The following is a 19,240-nucleotide window of genomic DNA, read 5'->3' on the forward strand; positions in this document are numbered from 1 at the left end:
TGTATTTGTTCTTATTTTGAAGACCTCAAATAACTTCAAAGCCATGTTAAATTTCCTATTATTATTCGTTTTGTTCTCTTTATAAGAAGTCCCATGGGTACAGATCATACTGTAACTGCGGTAAATCAAGCTGGGAAATTAAGGAGAATCAAACATTATTATTAGATAAAACCAAAGAAGGTAGCAAGTCATGACATTATCGCACTGACACAGCTTCCCCCTCTTCTTCAAATCGGAAACATAAAACACCTTAATAATACTCAAAGCTAAGTAACTGATTCTTCCCCCGTTTCTGAATTAAAAAAAAAATTCAAAAAAAAAGGTAGCTGGCAGCCTATAGGTTAAACAAAGATGTCCGCGATGTGAGATGCGTGGTTTTAATTGTTCATGCCAGTAGCATTTTTAACTGCATCTGCTGCCCCTTGTGCTGTGGCCTTCATTTGTTGTCCCGCCTATAAGTAACATCAAAGCACACAGATTACACGATGTCTATGTATATAAGTTAAACTCTGAATGAGTCAATCACCACATTAGAGAGACGTGAGAGTTCAACTTGATTTAATGTGTAAAACAACAGATTAATTAACCTCTTGCATTGTTTCCTTGGCAGACTGTGCAGCGTTGCCAGCTTTTTCCATCATCTGATTACCCTTTTCCTGATACATGCATATGTAACAATTTTACACCTACATTAGAAGTTGCAACGGAAAAGCAAAGAGTGAAATTTATATATACCAACAGTGTTAAATTCTGACCTGAGCTTGGCCCTTAGCCTGGCCAGCTTGGTAACCCATGCTCTGAGAATTATCCATCTATGATTTGCTTTTGAAATAGAGAACAAATTAAACGGAAACTTTTAAGTAGTTTGTAATTTATTGGAGCTGAGTGGATATTTTGTTGCTTTAGACATTGTATGTATTTATAGCTCGCGAAACCCATCAGGTGCTTGACACCTGTAAATCTGTATTATAGGTTGAAATTAAGCTGGGCCAAATTTGATTCTGATGCAGCGGCCCTCAAGACTAGGAGGAAGTTGGAAAACATTGGTTGTTTCTTTGTCTATGTGAGAGAGTGAGAGACCGGAGTAGTTATTCCTTCAGATTCGGCTTGAATTTTTGACTTGTTTTGTAACTTATCATTTTTAGCAATCCTAAGATTAGGGTCAAGGTTGGTTAGGATCAACTGATCAACTTATCATTTGGGGTCGTTTGGTTGTGTATCGGAGCAATTGGATGGGTCGAAATCTGACCACCAGATGGTTATCATTAAAGGAGACGGTAAGAGGTCGACCCCGCCATGGTCGCGCCCACAAGGAAAAATGGCGACGGGTACCACGGTCCTGCCGGGGTCAAGCCGTTAGAAAGCTTATATCGCAGAACAAGTGTAATGTCTTGGGCAAGTAATGAAGGACTCAGTTATGAGAAAGTACGCCGATCAAAGACCGTTGGATAAAAGAAAAAATTGTTAGTATATATAGGGAGGCAGGAGACCATTATAAGGGGACAAGATCTGGCTATTACATGGAGGGGCAAGATTACGGAACCAACAAAGGGGAGATCTCTTAGCGATTAACAGTTTTCTCTATTCTCCTTCTATGCTTTTTCGATTAAGGCGTAAACCCGCCATAGATGTAAGCTTGTCATTTTTACATGATATATGATAATCAACTTAAGAAATATTAAATCAGTTTGTTCTTTCTCCAATTTTTGTACTCAATATGTTCAGATCTAGAGTTAATTATGTTTGGCTAAGATTTACTTTCTATATCTCTGTTAATTAGTTTAACAAAAAGGGTTTAGCACTTTTTTTGCTCAAACAATTTGGCGCCCTCTGTGCGGATTTCTTAGCCAAATTTTTTAGTTTCCTCCAGATCTAGAACCAACGAAATATCACTACCAGGCTGCCGTGGCCTCACCTTCTCGGCACTACCACCAACTCGAAAGAGCGGTAGGTAAGCCTTTGAGACGACCGCACCAATCCAGGTCAGGTTGGTACATAAAATAGAAGTTATAGCCAATGTCTATGCAAAACCCACGTCTCACATGTAACGATGGGTTTGGCACGACATATGCACGTCTAAAATAGGATCACGGTTGCATGGCTTGACAACAGCCCCATTTGACGTATCTACCTTATATATCGACCAGCATTTCCACCCCTTGGGAAGGGACGACAGCCTGCTGTGTGGTCTTTTGGAAGAGCGGTCACATCCTACCCTATTTTCACATTCCCCCACACACTGTAGGGTTTACGAACGAAGTGTGACATGTTTCCCTTGTTGTTTGTGCAAATCGGACGAGATCGGACCGGGACTCGATTTCAGCACTTCAGCGAGTGAGGTGGGCCCAAACCGTGAGAAGCCTAGGCGTTGTTAACGCGAAGCCAAACACGGCCCCCAAATCTGAAACCACCATTCGAGCACCAGGCGGAGTGAGTAACCCTACAACGTCACTCCTTCTTTCACTGGCTTGTTGGGTCGAGGTAACAGAAAATTTCATTTTGGTTTATCTTCACTCTTTTCTTGGTTCAAACAGGAATGGGAGCACTCACACGGGTAAGCGAGCAAGGGACCACCGCCTCCAAAACACCCCCGAGATGGTTCCGTAGCATACCGCCCCGCAAGTAACGACCGAGCAAAACCCCCCAAACCGCAGCATATCACGAATAATAGAAATGGCTCGGTACAGAACAACTAAAAAAACACAAATAACTCTCCAATGGAAGTGAAGTTAAGCAAACTGGGACTCACCCAGAGAGTGCACAATAACTCTCCGATGGAAGCGAAGTTAAGCAAACCGGGACTCACCCAGAAAGTGCACAATAACTCTCCAATGGAAGCGAAGTCAAGCAAACTAGGACTCACTTAGAAAGCACACAGTATCCTCCAATGAAAGCAAAATTAAGCAAATCGGGACTCACCCAGGGAACGCCCGGTATTCTCCAGTAAAAACAAAGCCGAGCACACAGGGGCTTACCCCGCCGCACGCACAAATAGTACGACGACGCGTAAAGTTCAAAAAAATATACATAACAATGACACAACGGGTTAACATTTTGACATTTGCTCGAAATAACACCCTACGGCCAATGGCCATCGCCAAAGGAAGAATTCGACTTCGCTCGAATTATAACGGGTTAACATTTTGACATTTGATCGAAATAACACACCTATGGCCAACGACCATTGCCAAAAGAAGAATTCAACTTTGCTCGAATTATAACGGGTTAACATTTCGACATTTGCTCGAAATAACACCCCTACGGCCAACAGTCATCGCCAAAAGAAGAATTCTACTTCGCTCGAATTATAACGGGTTAACGTTTCGACATTTGCTCGAAATAACACCCCTACGGACAACGGCCATTGCCAAAAGAAGAATTCGACTTCGCTCGAATTATAACGGGTTAACATTTTGACATTTGCCAGAAATAACACCCCTACGGCCAATGGCCATCGCCAAAAGAAGAATTCAACTTCGCTCGAACTATAACGGTTTAACATTTCGACATTTGCTCAATAACACCCCTACGGCCAACGGCCAACACCAAAAGAAAAATTCAACCTCACTCGAATTGCAGCGGGTTACTATTTCGGTCTTGCTCGGAATAACACCCTTACGGCCACTGGCCGTCGCCGAATCAAATAGTTTACAATTCGATCTTGCTCGAATCAACACCTTTACAGCCATTGGCCATCGTCAAAACAAGTAGGTTACAATTCGACCTCGCTCGAAACAACCCATTCACGGTTGCCGGCCACAGTCAAATAAAAGGAAAAGTTTGAAATCCTTCAAATATAAGCCAGAGGTCGACTTCGCCCAAAACGGAGACTCCAAATTCGAACCTGTTCAAATAAAGTCAGAAATGGACCACACTTCAGACGACGATTCCAAGTTCGACCACGCTCGAGTACACATGAAAAAGTTGACTTCGCCTAAGTCGACAAGTCTGAACTTAATCCCACTCGAATGTTCAAGTCGAAACTGACTTCGTCCAAAAAGGCGGACTCGAATTCAACCTCGTTTGAATCAAGGATGATACTGCTAAAAGCGACAAATCGAAAGCCAACCTCGCCCCAATATGCAGATCCGAAGCGACTTCATTCGGACTCACGCGATGAGACCCTACTCGATCCGGTCAAGGTCGAACTCCCAGATAAAAAAATCAAGGACTCATAAAACAAAATCCGAAGGTCTATGCCAAAACAAAAAGATATACAAAGGCGAAGCAACTATTTTATTTACATATACGCGCAACAGCCGCACCTTACAAAAGGCCGAAACAGGCCCTAAAAAAAAGAGGACGAAAAATGAACAAAAAAAATTTATTATAAAAGCCGCAGCAACTTTTCACTCGGCGTCATCACCGCCTTCCTCCTCATCGTCGTCTTCAGGAAACCCGTGCTCAGCATCAGCATGTTCGCCAGCCTCCGGTGTCGCAGGGTCATAGCCGCAATTGACACGAGCCTCGTGCGCCTTAGCCCGAGCTTCTTCAAAGGCGGCCTCAAAAACATTTCCCGCCTCCCACAAACCCTTGTGTATGTCTCGTTAGGCCTCGACATGGACCCAAAGCTCATGCAAGTGACGAGGAACGGTGGCAGAGGCGGATTCAACTTGAGCCAACAACTACGCCCTCTCAGCCTCGAGCTCCACGACCCGGTCCCCTAGGCTCGAAGCCTCCTGATCGATCTCGCCAATGCGCTCCTCGAGCCGCGCCTTCCTCAGCGTGGCCGTTGCCCTCTCGGATTCCTGCTTAGATTGGAGGACGCGGATAGTGTCCTCTAACGCCGCCGCTCTTGCAAAAGCCGACGCCTGAGCGTTCTCGATATTCTCTAACTCAGCCATTTTTCTCTCCAGCTCGGCTAACTTCCCCGTCCACTCTGCACTGAAAGCTTCGACTCTGGCAGCATTCTGATCAAGTTTGACTTGCAATGACAGCACCTTCGCCTGAAGATGCTCACACTCTGCAGCGACCCCTTTTCCCAACTCAAGTTCTTCGTCCTTGGCACGAAGCAGCTCCTCGAGCTCACTACACCTGCGAATGGACTACATCAGCTCCTGATCCCTTTTCTCCAACTTCTCTCCGAGGGATTGGGTGCCAGTACCCGCCCTGAGCCGCTCATGCATCTCGCGGCATCTATTGTGATACCGCAGATACTTTTCAAGCATCGTCATAAAAATCTTAGACTGAGTCTCGGCCCTTCGAGCACTCTCGATCTCCAGCATGTAAGACTGAAAACAAAGAAAAGAAAATTGTCGATAAGGGCCAAGATAAAAAAAACAAACAAAGAGAAACATACAAAGAGGAACTTACCCTTAGGCCCATCGCGGCCACTCCACGTAACAGTTCGGCATTGCTGACGTCCTGAAGAGCCCCGCTTTCTGCGGCCGAGCATAGAAGATTAAACTGCGGCACAAAATCCACCATGTCTTGCAAAAGGTTGAGGCCCGACGGAATCTCGAGTATCCGAGAAGGACCTCCTGCTCTTACCACAGTTCGGGTAAAGCCCTCCTTGAACATTCTAACATCATCAGGATCGAGGTCGGATTCAGACTCGTAATCATCGACCATGACGCCTTTTCCCCTCTCTTCGATCGATGAAGAAGTACGGTTTGACCGGGATGTCGAAGGGTCGCCCGAGACAGTAATGGCAGCCTCGGGACCCAGTCTCTCTACCACATCGGCCTGTTGATCTCTCATTACTGGCGTAGTCTCTTCGATCGGGTAGATATCACCGCCAACTTCGGGCGTCATCAAGGAAAGGCCGCCCTCCAACGATGTTTCGGTTTGAGGTGCCACTTCCAGGGACACCCTTCGTCTCTTCGATAGGGCCTCTCCACTACTAGTATGGGAAGACTCGCCCGTTGAGCGGACGGTAGGAACCAGAGTCTCGGGTTGAGGAATGGCCCCCGTGCACGCAGCTCTGGCCGCAGGTGCATATTGGGTATTGGCTCTCGAGGAAGGGGACGCCGGTTGACGAAATATGAGTGGAGGAGCCCTCGTCCTCCCCATTTTCCCTGCCAACAAAGAAAAAGGGTCATATAACGACAAGGTCAAACTATAAGGCAAAGAAAGCAGGCCGACTCACCAGTGAGAGGCTTACGCCCATATTTTTTGTGGAAGGACATCCACTCATGAATGCCCCTTGTATGGGGAAGAATTATGTTCACCCACTAACGGATATGTTGAACTGGCGGGGGAGCTAATCTCTCGGCTGCAAAAACAAAAACAAGTCAGCAATATCACCCAGAGAATAACGATCGGCGACCGCCTGCCGCGCCCCCTTTTTCCTCGCAGAGTCCGGGTTTTGACATTCTGGGACAACTCCTTTTCCTTTTGGGTATTTGAATTTGAAGAGTCTCCACCTAATGGATTTAAGGTGCGTTAGGGCACCTAAAGCAAATAACTCATGAAACCGGTTTGCATTACCAGAGACTTGGGTAAGGGCTCGAAATAACCTTGAGGGAAAGGTGTTAGGCACCCCTCGCGGTCCATAATGGTGGGTCCCGGCCGAACTTAATTATGTGAATTAGTCATTTAACAGATGGGCAGTCTAAGCACACATGTAGGATAAAGGAAATTTGACAGATGAGCAGTCTAAGCATACATATAAGATAAAGGAAATTTGAGAGATGAGCAGTCTAAGCACACATATATAAATAAGATGAGGGAAGTCCTAGGTTTGTTAGCCTATAGGATCACATCTTTACAATACCCGGTAAACCTTCCTCAAATAGAGGGGTTATGCGTGGCATTAGCGCACATGCCATCATATCCTTTACTACCCGATTACCCTCCCCTTGGTCATAGCCTAAAGCGTTCTAGCAACCTTAAGATGTATCCTATGTGTGCACTACCCGTCCCTTTACTTATATGGTCCGGAGGTATTTAGGACTTCTAGTTAAGGTGGATCTAGACTCTCCTATAGTAATTAAAAGGAGAAAACTCTAGGCGACAAACAAAACACGTAGGACTAGACCAAGGATAGAATAGTTAAAAGGCTCACATTTTACCTCCACAAATAGAGCAAGTAAGTGCACGTCTCAAACAATAGATTTTAGATATTTCAGAAAGGTCCTAGAACAGGATATCTAGGTAAGCATGACAAACAGAGAATATGCAGCATTGTGTTAAGGCGAAGTGATAGAGGCCTATTCAGTTTGCCTAATGAATTTTAGAACCTGTTGAATCTGGGCAGTCATAAACAAGCAAAGCATAGTTTCACAGTTTTTATTAGACCTTGATTACCTATAGGCTTGCCTAGGCGTGGATCTGTAATACTCTATAAACATGTTGTCTAAATGCAATCAGAATTCTGGGAATCAGTTTAAAGCAAATTGAATTTATTAAGTCCTATAGGCATGCTGGTCTAAGTGCTGAGTATTACATTACCGAACTCATTTATACACACTTATCTCTATGACATCTAAGTGTTGGGATTGTTTTCTAAACACTTTTTTTTTATAAACGAGATAGTTATTGATTTAGGCGATGTAGACAGGGTTTGAAGCGCACACAAACACAATCTTAAGGCAGGATCTCTAATGCACAAAGAATGGACATTTTTATTAGGCAAAATTATAGCATTAACTTAATAACAGGATTCCTAGATGATCATGATTATGCAGAAAATAGAATTTGTAACAAATGAGGTAGTGAGCTTATAACATGTTGTCTAGTATTCCAAGTGATCCTAAGAGCATGGTTTCTGATGCAGGTAAACATAGTGTAAACCTAAAGCATGATTTCTAATGCAGTCAAGCATAGTATAGACCTAAAGCATGATTTCTAATGCAAGTAAGCATATGTAGACCTAGAGGCATGATTCCTACCCGGTTTCCCCACAAAAAAACATATAAGAATCCCTCCCTTTTACTAATTTTCCCAATATCTGTTTACAAATATTATTATTACAGACCAACATTAATAAAGAATTACAGAAGTGAAATTGCTACAACTATAGGGAGCCTGAATATAGGATTAAAGGATAAACCTAGCGAACCAGGCCTTCAATCAGTCCAAAAAAGTGCCATAACCTCATAGTGCATCCAATAGTATCCTGGTGTGTCAAAGTTCCCAAGGGTCTCAAGGACCCCGGGCAATGCTCGCACCAGAAAAACTTTCAAAGTAACCTTTGTGAGCAAGTTTGGAAAGCCAACTCCAGTGTATCAAAGTTCAGAGGAGCCTTATGGACCCCTAAGCAATGCTTACACTAGAAGGGCAAGACCTTAGGTGTTCTAAGAATAGGGGTTTAAAACAGGAGGTAGTTTTTAAGAAAATAGTTTTGGATTCTCAAGAAGTAAGGAGAAAACAAGGTCATTCAATCACTATAACTCAAACAAAGGTCCCAGCATTCAAATAATATACAGAAACAGGGTAACTTAGAGTTTCAAATTAACTTACTAATTATCACTAGGTGAATATTCAGTCACATACAGAGGGATAGTAAGGCTGGGGAGTCATATTGGTCAAAGGTGAACATCAGATGCTAGTGAAGAAGAAATAAGTATGAGTCTGGTTCATATGGAAACACAGAAGTCTAGCTAAAGCAAGAATAAACAGATTGAGAGTAGGACACACATTGGTTCAATCAGACAGAAGTAGATATGTTATCACAGTCAACATAGAAGTAAACATGTTATTGCAGTAGACACATAGGTTCGATTAAGATAGAGGTAGGAATGTTATTATAAGGAATCATATAGATTAAGTTGAATAACAGGAAGCATGTAGTCTAATTGAATGGCAGTACACATACCGACTAGGAATAATGAGCATGAATCACATAGGTCTAGTTAAACATAAACAGGCTGATATAAAGATCCTACTGATTTAGTAATATAAAATAGGAAGCACACACATCAAATCATATAGAGGTTTGCATGATAGTAAAGTGAGAGCATACCAGTTAAAGAAGCAGAAGCAGAAAGTAAAGTAGACAGGATTCAACAGTCTAGTCCTGGCTTTCAGCCGACTAGATAAACAATGAACACAAGTAATAGAGAGATGAGAGAAAAGTTTGTATGTGAGTGTGTTTTTTTGTAAACTGTTGTCTGTGTTTGGAGAATCGGCTGTCAGAGATTGTGGAGTGCGATGGTTCAGGATTGAATGTGTATTTCTAATGCTGACGGCTCGAGAAAGATGATCTTCGGAAAGGTTTAATAGTTAGTAGCGGTTTGTTGGTTCAAGTGCTACTGAGACAGATTTTGATCTAAGGCATCAGCTGAGCAGCAAAGGAAGAGGAAGAACATGTGGGAAGTGTCATGTGGTGGTTAAACTTCTAGAAGGCCAAGTGTAAAAAGCGGAAGTCGAATAGTTGCTTAAAGAAGAGGGCTTGGCCAAAGTGGGAGAGTGGCAGAGCAGCACGTGGATTCAGTAGCAGGATAACTACACCCTTGAGGAAAGTTTGGAGTGGTGTGGAATTTTTTTGGTGGACGGTGATTGGGTCTACGAGTTTAATTTGAAGTATTGGCTAGCATAACGGCGAGAGATTTGATATGACGGGAAGGAGCTGCTTGATATGAAGAAGGGTACAATATAACTTGAAATTGGAAGATGTTATCGCGCGTTTAGTTAATGTCCACGAGGAGTGAATGGACTTGAGCAATTGGTAAATGGGCACGGGCTCTTGATGGGTTATGAATGACGTAGTGATAGTGCCTCGTGTGATGGCGGTGAAAGATGTCGACGTGTAATCTCCACAGGTGGGTTATCTCCTGTGAGCAGATCAGCGGTCGCGTGGTTGGCAAAGCTTCTGCGAAGAACCCTACTGGCTATCCGGTAAGAGGTCTAATATGTGTATGTTGCTAGAGATTTAGAGTGTTCATGAAATGTTAAAGGAAAGATTTCGAGGAATCCGGCGGTTCAATTGTGCAAGGTCATGTCAATAAGGGGTAAGGAATCTTGGTGGGTTCCAAAGTTGTGTAATAGTGGCTTCAAGCTAAGTGGGAGAGTCCCACCGCCTACGATTGGGTTGTATGATTATCTTCTTGTGAAGTTCGGGTTATCGACGTATTGGTAAGTTGTTTCGGCTAAGGGAAGGGAACATCAGTAGTAATTCGAGCAAAGGAATTGAAGAATGTGTTCTATAATTGGCATCATCTATTCATGTTTGAGCTTTGGGAAGGCTCAGGAATTATGCTTCGTGTAGAAGTGAGTTGCAAGGAAAGTGATTCGGCCGGGTGCTTCTTTGAGAGGGTGGTCATGGGCTAGCTGAGCCTTGCAGTTGATTATATTTGGGACCATGTCAGAATGGGTGACTCTCAATAACGGTCCTAGTGAATTCAAAGGTTAAAAACGTGGTGCCTAAGGATTCGAGCCCGCAATGTGTTTAGCAATCGGGCCTGTGAAGCAGCTTATGACAAGAGGCTCAATTTGTTCTATGATGTTTTGAATTGCAGTGTAGCATTGGGAGGAAGGGGAGAAAAAGACTTCGGATTCGTAGAGGAATTATCAGAATGGATGTACCAGTCGAGATGCGAGTATGCGCACAAGGAAGGTATGAGATGGTTTGTGGGGTTTGAGACAGCATGGTCTCGTGTTACAAATCCACTTGGGTTGAGTGCGTTACGTGTTGAATGAAGTTATTATTATTCTAAGGCAATTAAGGACAAATTGGAAGAGCTTGGATTGGTTAGCCATGATTGAATTGGCATATTGGTGGCTTAGGCCACTACTTGAAGAATTGCATCTTCTACGATTGTGAGAACTCACTCGTGTGTTGCTATGGTTCTCTTGGAATGAGTTAAGTGGAAAGCTTCCATGTGAGGGAGTGTTTACCATGTTAGTGGTTCAGGAGTTGTGATGAAATTTTTGTACTATCGCATGCTGGCTTGTTAGGTGCAGTGGGCGGTATGGAATTTGAAAGTGAGGATCAGGGATGCGGTTCGGTGTTGGCGAGGATTTCACGATCTCGGAGGAGCAAGAAGGGGATTTGGATATTTGGAGTAAGTTGGTATTGTCTGCAGCGTCGCCTGAGATTGGTGATTGTGAAAAGGGCTTCGCATCCTGGTTAAGGATTCTTGATCATTTTTAGCGTTTTTGCGGCCGGTGGTATGGATGTACAGACCTGTTATCTGTTACGGAAGGTCGTGGGAGCGTGCCCCGCGAGAAGATTGTATAAGTGTGGCATGTAGTCACATGATTTATTGGAGAATGAAACCAAGTATGAAGATTGTGGTGATATTGTTAATTCGAGGATTTATGCCTGGAGGGCACTCGGTTTGTTGGGTTGTGGACCATGGAGGATTACCGCGGTTATGATGGTTGTTCTTGTGTGTTATGGGAAAAAGGGGTTATTATGGACCCAGAAAAGATTATTGGCCTAGTTCGGTACGATCAGAATCGGCTTGAGGTCTGTGGATGGATTTAAATATAAATACAGGCTCTATATCGGGCCGAATGTGTTCGTTTCAGCATAGCTCTCCTTATGGAAGAGTATTCGGACGTTGGATGTTAATTCGTTGTCGGCTATCTCATGCAATGCTATATTGTGCCGTGTGAGTTGCGAAACAGCTTGGTAATTTCTTATGTGTTGAGGTTCCGCTTAGTGATGGTGTTATGTGAGCAGTATGGCTCTTTAGTTTCAGAATATATATCGCACCTCAGTTGTGCTTAAGTTTGTTAGCTTATGGCGCTATATGTCCCCTCAAGGTTGGTGTTATGCACTTAGCGTGCCTGTGACCGATATTCGGTATTTTGTTGTAATGAGAAATTTAGCTCGGTGTGAATCTCCTTATGTGAATTTTATGTGTGGATCGGGTGGCACGCCGCCATGGGTATGTTGTTTGGATCGGGTTGCACGCCGCAACAGTATGATGTTGAGTACAGTTTTCCGGATTCTAATTTCTTTTGTGTGTTTTGTTTCCCATTTTCTGAGGGAAGTCCATATTAGCAGCGTGAGTTGAGTAGTCCCTTCCAGAGTTCGGTTTCCTTATATATCATGCTCAAATTGGTAGCATATTGGCACATTGTGGCATTATAGGAGACTTTATGTCACGTCTGGGGTGGCTTGTTGCCTGAGCAGTTTGTACTGGGTGAGACAAGGTTATTGGATCTAAGATTAGTGCAATCGGATTGTATGAAGTATATTAAAGAGCCAAGATCATTTTTTGGTTCAGAATGAGGTAATGTTCCTGTCAGGAGTGTAGCCTCGATGATTTGTTGACTTGGCAGTTGGTTATGAATTTCTACACGTCTCTTCTGTCGTGGCGGTGTTGCAAGAGTTAGGACAAGACTTGTATATATCATGAGGTGCGTTGTGAGCATCAGATTAGGGGAATGTCGGTTATTATGATCAGAGAATGTTATTATGGTCCTGTGAATGATGTGGTGCATGGTGAAAATTCGGCAAAGGTATGCAGTCATGTTCTGGTACCTCGTGTAGTGATTGCTATGCTGTTCATATGTTGGAAGTAGGCCTGACGGAGAATTTCGGATGTTGGAATTGGGTTCTAAGCTTAATTGTTTGAATAAAAGAGAATATCTTCAGATTTGATCGAGTTAATGTGCTAAACTGAGTTGTGGTAGCACGGGTAGGTACACAAGGTGTTTAACTGTGATTTCAGACAACTCCAGCGCAGTTCTTAGCACGTTCGAGGATGAACGTATGTTTAAGTGGGAGAGAATGTAATGGCCCAACCGGTTGTTTTGAGCCCCAGCGCGTCGATCAGCAGGTTAAGGCCATGAGTAACTTCATTTCAGGTATTAAGACTTGTATGCATAGTCGGAATTGAATTCCGGGAGGTTCGGAGTTGATTTGGATAGAGAATTCTCATTTCGGAAGCTTTAAGTTGAAAGAATTGACTAAGATTGGAATTTTGAGTAAACGACCTCAGAATCGGGATTTGAAGGTTCCAACAGGTTTGTATGATGATTTCGGACTTGGGCGTATGTCTGGATCGGGTTTCGGAAGACCCGGGAACGTTTTGGCACCTATTGTGGAAGTTAGCATTTTTGGAAGAATTTCATAAGATTGGGTTGAGGTGCATTTCGGTGTTATCAATGTCCGTTTGGTATTCCGAGTCAGGGAATAGCTCCGAATGGTGATCTGGTGTTGGGAGCGCGATCGAAAGTGAATTCGGAGGTCCGTGGGTCATTTTGGAGTCATTTGGCTAAAGATAGAAGTTTGAAGGTTTTTTTAGATGTTTGACCGAAAGTGGACTTTTTGATATCGGGGTCAGATTTCGATTCTGGAAGTTGGAGTAGGTCCGTAATGTCGAATATGACTTGTTTGCAAAATTTGAGGTCAATCGGAAGTGATTTGCTAGGTTTCGGCATCGAATATTGAACTCTGAATTACTCAAGTTCATCAAGTTTGATTTAGGGTGTGAATTGTAATTTTAGCGTTGTTTGATATGATTTGAGGCCTCGAGCGAGTCCGTAATGTGTTTTGGGACTGGTTGGCATGATTGGTTGGGTGCCCGGGTGCCTCAGGTGGATTTCAATGGTTAACGGATCAATTTTAGAATTTGTAGGAGAAGTGATCAGCTGCCTTCTGGTGTAACCGAACCTGCGAGGCTTGGGTCGCAGGTGCGGCGCAGCAGAAGCGGCCCTTGGGTCGCAGAAGCAGAAATAGGCCGGCTAGGTTGGGACCACAGATGCAGTTGTATTGTCGCAGATGCGTGACCGCACTTGCGGAAGGTGAAGCGCAGATGCGCAAGCTGAGGCTAGGATGAGGATCGCAGAAGCGGATGGAAGCTTGCACCTGCGGAACCACAGAAGCGGTCAAGTGACCGCAGGTGCGGATATGCTGGAACTAGTAAGGTTTTTTAAATCGGGGGTTGAGTTCATTTCAACCCCATTTCTTCCTTTGGAGCCGATTTTGAAGTAACTTTAAGGTGCCATTTTCACCACCAAGCATGAGGTAAGTGGTTTATGTTAGTTTTGAGTTAAATACATTATTGTATATGGATTTGAGCATGGAAATTAGTGGAAAACTTGGGGTTTGAGGGAAAACCTAGAAAATTCGTATTCTTGGATTTTGACCACGATTTTGGGCATGAAATTGAGAGTAAATTATATATTTGAGTTCGTGAGGTCATGGGTAAACTTTTTCTTCGAAAAATTTTGGAATCCGGGCACGTGGGCCCGAGTGCGATTTTGTCAACTTTTCGATCGGGGTTAAGAATTATTATAAATTGGATTAATATGAGTAGTTGATCGTATATTAATGGATTTGCCTAACTATTGGCTTGTTTTGGAGCATTGTGCATCGAATTGAGTCTTCGGAAGGGCGTGGAATGCCGGTTATGGAACTTCGAAGCGAGGTGAGTCTCCTTTCTAACCTTGTAAGAGGGAATTGTCCCCATAGGTGAGTTAATTGGATATGTGCTCCTATTTGTGGGGGCTACGTACGCACGAGTCCGTGCGTAGCTACTATTATGCTTAAGTCCGGGTAGTGTAGGACCCAAAAGCATGTCTTACTTGTAATATATGAAATCTTGTTGTCAAATTGAAATGCCTAAACATTTTGAAAGGTATAAAAGAGTTTATAAAAACTAGACATTCGTTTCTTGACTTTTAAAAAGGAGAGTTTTCCTTTATCGGATGATTGATTCCCTGATGGTTTCTTGATTGACTGTTTGGAGTGTTTATTTAAATTTGACCGCGTCGCATGTATGATTCGCGAGCGGGGTAATAGATGCATCTATGATTCGTGCCATTCGACCCTCTGGCAGTGCACAATTTAAATATTGTTGGATCGGGCCGTACGTCCTCGGCATGATTTGCGCATGCTTGCATTGCTTGCCTTGTAATTTACTGAAGTTGACATTGCTTCTTCCCGTCTTGAGAATATGTGTATAAATGATGAAAAAGGAAATTGGAAATTTTCATATAAAAGAAAGAATCGTTTACTTGCTTCCCTTTATTGAATTACAATCATGCTTATATAAATCCTCAATTTGTTACATTATCGATTTATCATTATTGGACCACTAGTAAGTGTCGAAGTCGACATCTTGTCTCTACTTCTTCGAGATTAGGCGGGATACTTACTGAGTACACATTGTTTTCGTACTCATGCTACACTTGTTGTGCCTTTTATTGCACAGGTACAGGTATTCCTAGCGGCCTACTGGGTGTAGCAGCATGGATGATACGGAGACTAGGTGAACTGCACTTCTCGAGGCGACCCGCAACCAGTATAGTCTCCTTCAGAGTATTATGTTGTATTTTCATTCCTGTCCACTTTGTATTCCGGACAGTTACTGTATTTTATTTCATTCACTAGTAAACGCTCATGCACTTGTGACACCGGGTTCTGGGATGACTATGGGGTATCTTGTATTAACTTCTTAACAATTATATTTAATCTGAGATGATTACCTTTTAATAGTAAAATCGAAGGAAAATCATAGTTTTCGAAATTTTTAAAACAAGAATTTAATTAAGTATTTTGGTTGGCTTGCCTGACAGTGGTGTCCGACGCCATCACAGCCCTTAGTGGATTTTGGTCGTGACAGTATATGTAGGAGTCAAATAGTGTAAGTAAATAAGGCAAGGCAGGTAAATATTGTAAATAAGGTAAGGGAAGCAAACAAATAATCAATCAAACTTGATAGGGACAGAAAATTAGGGGATTAGACCCATAAATAACTCTGATTGAATTTTTAATAAGGCAATAAGTGGGTTTATCAGTCAGTTGGGGTTAGAACCCGTAAATCAAGTAATCACTCACACGAATAAGGCAATCATAGGTAATTAGAGACCAGTCAAGGGTCAATCAACCCATAAATAGGCAAGAGATGCTAATTAGGAACCTCTGGATTAAGGAAGGTGATCAGAAGTCAGTAAATTATTTCAGCAAACAATGAAACCCTAGATAATTTAGCTAATGAGTCATTTATTCAAACAATAACGGACAAAAATGTTGAAGTCAAACAATGAACATTCAAACAATTGAACCAGGATCATAGTCATGAGAAAGATTAAACAAAACATAAGAATTTCATAAAATCTTTTGCGAAGCAGAAACCCTAATTTAATAAATACCTAAAGTTGATTAACAGTAGGAAAATCAGAGGACCCTTAAAGAAAACAGCCATGGAAACTTGAAACACTTCAAATATGCAGAGATTCGGACAACAAATAACAAAGAAACCAAAAATCCTATGTAACACAGTGCTAAAAATCGGTTAACAGTAGAGAAATAAGAGAACCTTAAAGAAAAATCAGTGATGAACTCAGAATCGCTCCAGATCTACAAAGAACTGGACAAATTCAAGTCCAAACATTAGGGTTTTGAAGAAAATGGAAAGGGTAAAGAGAATCTGGTCTTGAACGAGAGATTTGAACCGTAAAACATCGATAAAAAGCACTCACAGACCGTAGACGGACTCTCAGAGAGTCTTGAACAAGATCTGGACTAGATCTCATCGAGATCTTTCCATGAAATCACAAAAGCGAGCAACCAGTAGAAGTAGGAGGCCAGTAGAAGTCTCAAACGGCTATGAAAATCCATGGATCGAGTAGGAATCGAAGGGATTAGGGTTGGTTTTGGGTGGTGGCGGCTAAGGTTAGGGTTGGGGTCTCAAAGAGATGGAGAGGGGAGGAGTTTTAGGGCGGCTGAGTGTATTAAATGAATTAGGTTAGGGGGGTCGTTTGGGTTAAAAATGGTAAGGGGTGATGGTGGCCATTGATCTTTGTGATCAACGGCCAGGATTAAAAGGTTTGGGGGCCGGGTAGGATTTAATTGGGCTAGGTCTGATTGGTTTGGGCCAGTTTTAATTGAATTGGGACTGAATTCGGGCTGTTTAATTAGGCTAGGTCCGAAAAATAAAAGGGGCCATTTGTTAAATATCCATTTAATTGATACAACAATTTTAAAAAATAATTAACATATTATAAAAAATGATTTTCATGCCTAGAAATATTTTAAAATAATTACTTAATATTTAAAAAAATATAAAAAGCTATTTTCTAGTATATAACGCAATAATGCATGCATGGGCTATAATTGCAAAGTAATTGAAATTGTAACCCAAAATATGCAAATGTGGTATTTGTGCAATGATTAAAACTTAGTGCAAAGGTAAATGATAAAAATTGACCCACAAAAATCATTGTAAAACTATTTGTGATGCGATCAATGATTATTTACATACATAAAATGCTTGGGTAAATTAATTAAAATATTTAAAAATGCAAAAATTATGAAAAAAATATTAATTAATGCTAATGCATAGTTTTGGAGGTATATATGCAAGTTGTTACTCAACATGGTTGATTTTGACATTATCTTGGGCATGGACTGGTTGTCGCCCCATTTTGCTATTCTTGATTGTCACGCCAAGACCGTGATGCTGGCTATGCCAGGTATTCCGCGCATTTAGTGGAGTGGTACTTTAGATCACACTCCCAGTAGAGTTATCTCTTTTCTAAAAGCCCAGCATATGGTTGAGAAGGGGTGTGCCGCGTATTTAGCTTATGTGAGAGATGTCAGTGCTGACGCCCCTTCTGTTGATTCAGTCCCAATGGTACGGGATTATCCCGATTTGTTTCCAGCTAATCTTCTGGGCATGCCGACCGATAGAGACATTGATTTTGGCATCGATTTGTTGCCGTCACTCAGCCCATTTCTATTCCTCCATATCGTATGGCTCCTCTTGAGTTGAAGGAGTTGAATGATCAGTTGCAGGAATTACTTGATAAGGGTGTCATTCGCCCCAGTGTTTCACCGTGGGGTGCTCCCATCTTATTTGTGAAGAAAAAGGATGGTTCCATGCGTATGTGTATTGATTATCGCCATTTGAACAAGGTTACAATGAAGAACCGTTATCCTTTGCCTCGCATTGATGATCTTTTTGACAAGCTTCAGGGCGCACAAGATTTTCTAAGATTGACTTGCGCTCAGGTTACCATCAGTTGAAGATTCGGGAGCCAGATATCTCTAAGACTGCCTTCAAGACTCGGTATGGTCATTACAAGTTCCTTGTTATGTCATTTGGGCTGACCAATGCCCCAGCAGCTTTCATGCATTTGATGCACAGTGTGTTCAGGCCATATCTCAACTCGTTTGTTATTATTTTTATTGATGATATTCTGGTGTATTCTCGGAGTCGGGAAGATCACGAGCAGCACCTGAGGACCGTGCTTCAGACCCTGAGAGAGAAGAAGTTATATGCAAAGTTCTCAAAATGTGAGTTTTGGTTGAGTTCGGTGGCATTCTTAGGCCATGTAATTTCGAGTGAGGGCATTCGGGTGGATCCGAGGAAGATAGAGGCCGTGCATAGTTGGCCCAGGCCGTCCTCAGCTACAGAGATTCGCAGTTTTCTTGGTTTGGCGGGCTACTACAGTCGTTTCGTGGAGGGATTTTCATCGATTGCGGCCCCTATGGCTAGATTGACCCAGAAGGGTGCCCTATTTCATTGGACAGAGGAGTGTGAGGCGAGCTTTCAGAAGCTCAAGACAGCTTTGACTACTACCCCTATTTTGATATTACCTACTGGTTCGGGGTCCTATACAGTTTATTGTGATGCCTCACGGGTTGGCCTTGGAGCAGTGTTGATGCAGGACGGTAGAGTGATTGCCTACGCGTCCAGACAGTTGAAGATACATGAGAAGAACTACCCTATCCACGACCTTGAGTTAGCTGCTATTGTTCATGCCATGAAGATCTGGCGTCATTATTTGTACGGTGTGCCTTGTGAGATCTATACCGACCACCGAAGTTTGCAGCACTTGTTCAAGCAAAAGGATCTAAATTTGCGCTAGAGGAGGTGGTTAAAGTTGTTGAAGGACTATGATATTACTATTTTGTATCACCCGGGCAAGGCCAATGTGGTGGCGGATGCCTTGAGTCGCCGGGTGGGGAGTTTGGCATATTTACCAGCTTCAGAGAGGCCCATGGCGATGGATGTTCAGGCCTTAGCCAGCCAGCTTGTGAGATTGGACCTTTCGGAGCCCAGTCGGGTGATAGCTTGTGTAGTTTCCCGGTCTTCCCTATTTGATCGTATCAGGGAGCGGCAGTATGATGACCCTCATTTGCTTGTCCTTAAGGACAAGGTCCAGCGTGGTGATGCTAGAGATGTGACCATCGGAGATGACGGGGTATTGAGGATGCAGGGCTGGATTTGTGTGCCCAATGTTGACGAACTCCGAGAGTTGATTTTAGAAGAGGCCCATAGTTCGCGGTATTCCATCCATCCGGGTGCCGCGAAGATGTACCAGGACTTGAGGCAGCACTATTGGTGGAGGCGGATGAAGAAGGATATAGTTGGCTATGTGTCTAGATGCCTCA

At 42.9% G+C, this 19,240-nt stretch overlaps 1 protein-coding gene across 1 annotated transcript; it reads right to left on the bottom strand.

Moving 5' to 3' along the window:
• Positions 1-138: 138 nt before the first annotated feature.
• LOC109217028 (stress-induced protein KIN2-like) lies at positions 139-880 on the bottom strand. Its single transcript, XM_019381253.1, has 3 exons — positions 756-880; positions 588-656; positions 139-452 (listed from the first exon to the last, which is right to left on the bottom strand). Exons 1-3 carry the CDS (start codon positions 810-812, stop codon positions 378-380), a joined length of 201 nt encoding a protein of 66 aa, XP_019236798.1. The 5' UTR covers positions 813-880; the 3' UTR covers positions 139-377.
• Positions 881-19,240: the final 18,360 nt, after the last annotated feature.

Source organism: Nicotiana attenuata, unplaced genomic scaffold (assembly GCF_001879085.1).
Source record: "Nicotiana attenuata strain UT unplaced genomic scaffold, NIATTr2, whole genome shotgun sequence".
In the NCBI taxonomy this organism is placed as follows: Eukaryota; Viridiplantae; Streptophyta; class Magnoliopsida; order Solanales; family Solanaceae; genus Nicotiana; species Nicotiana attenuata.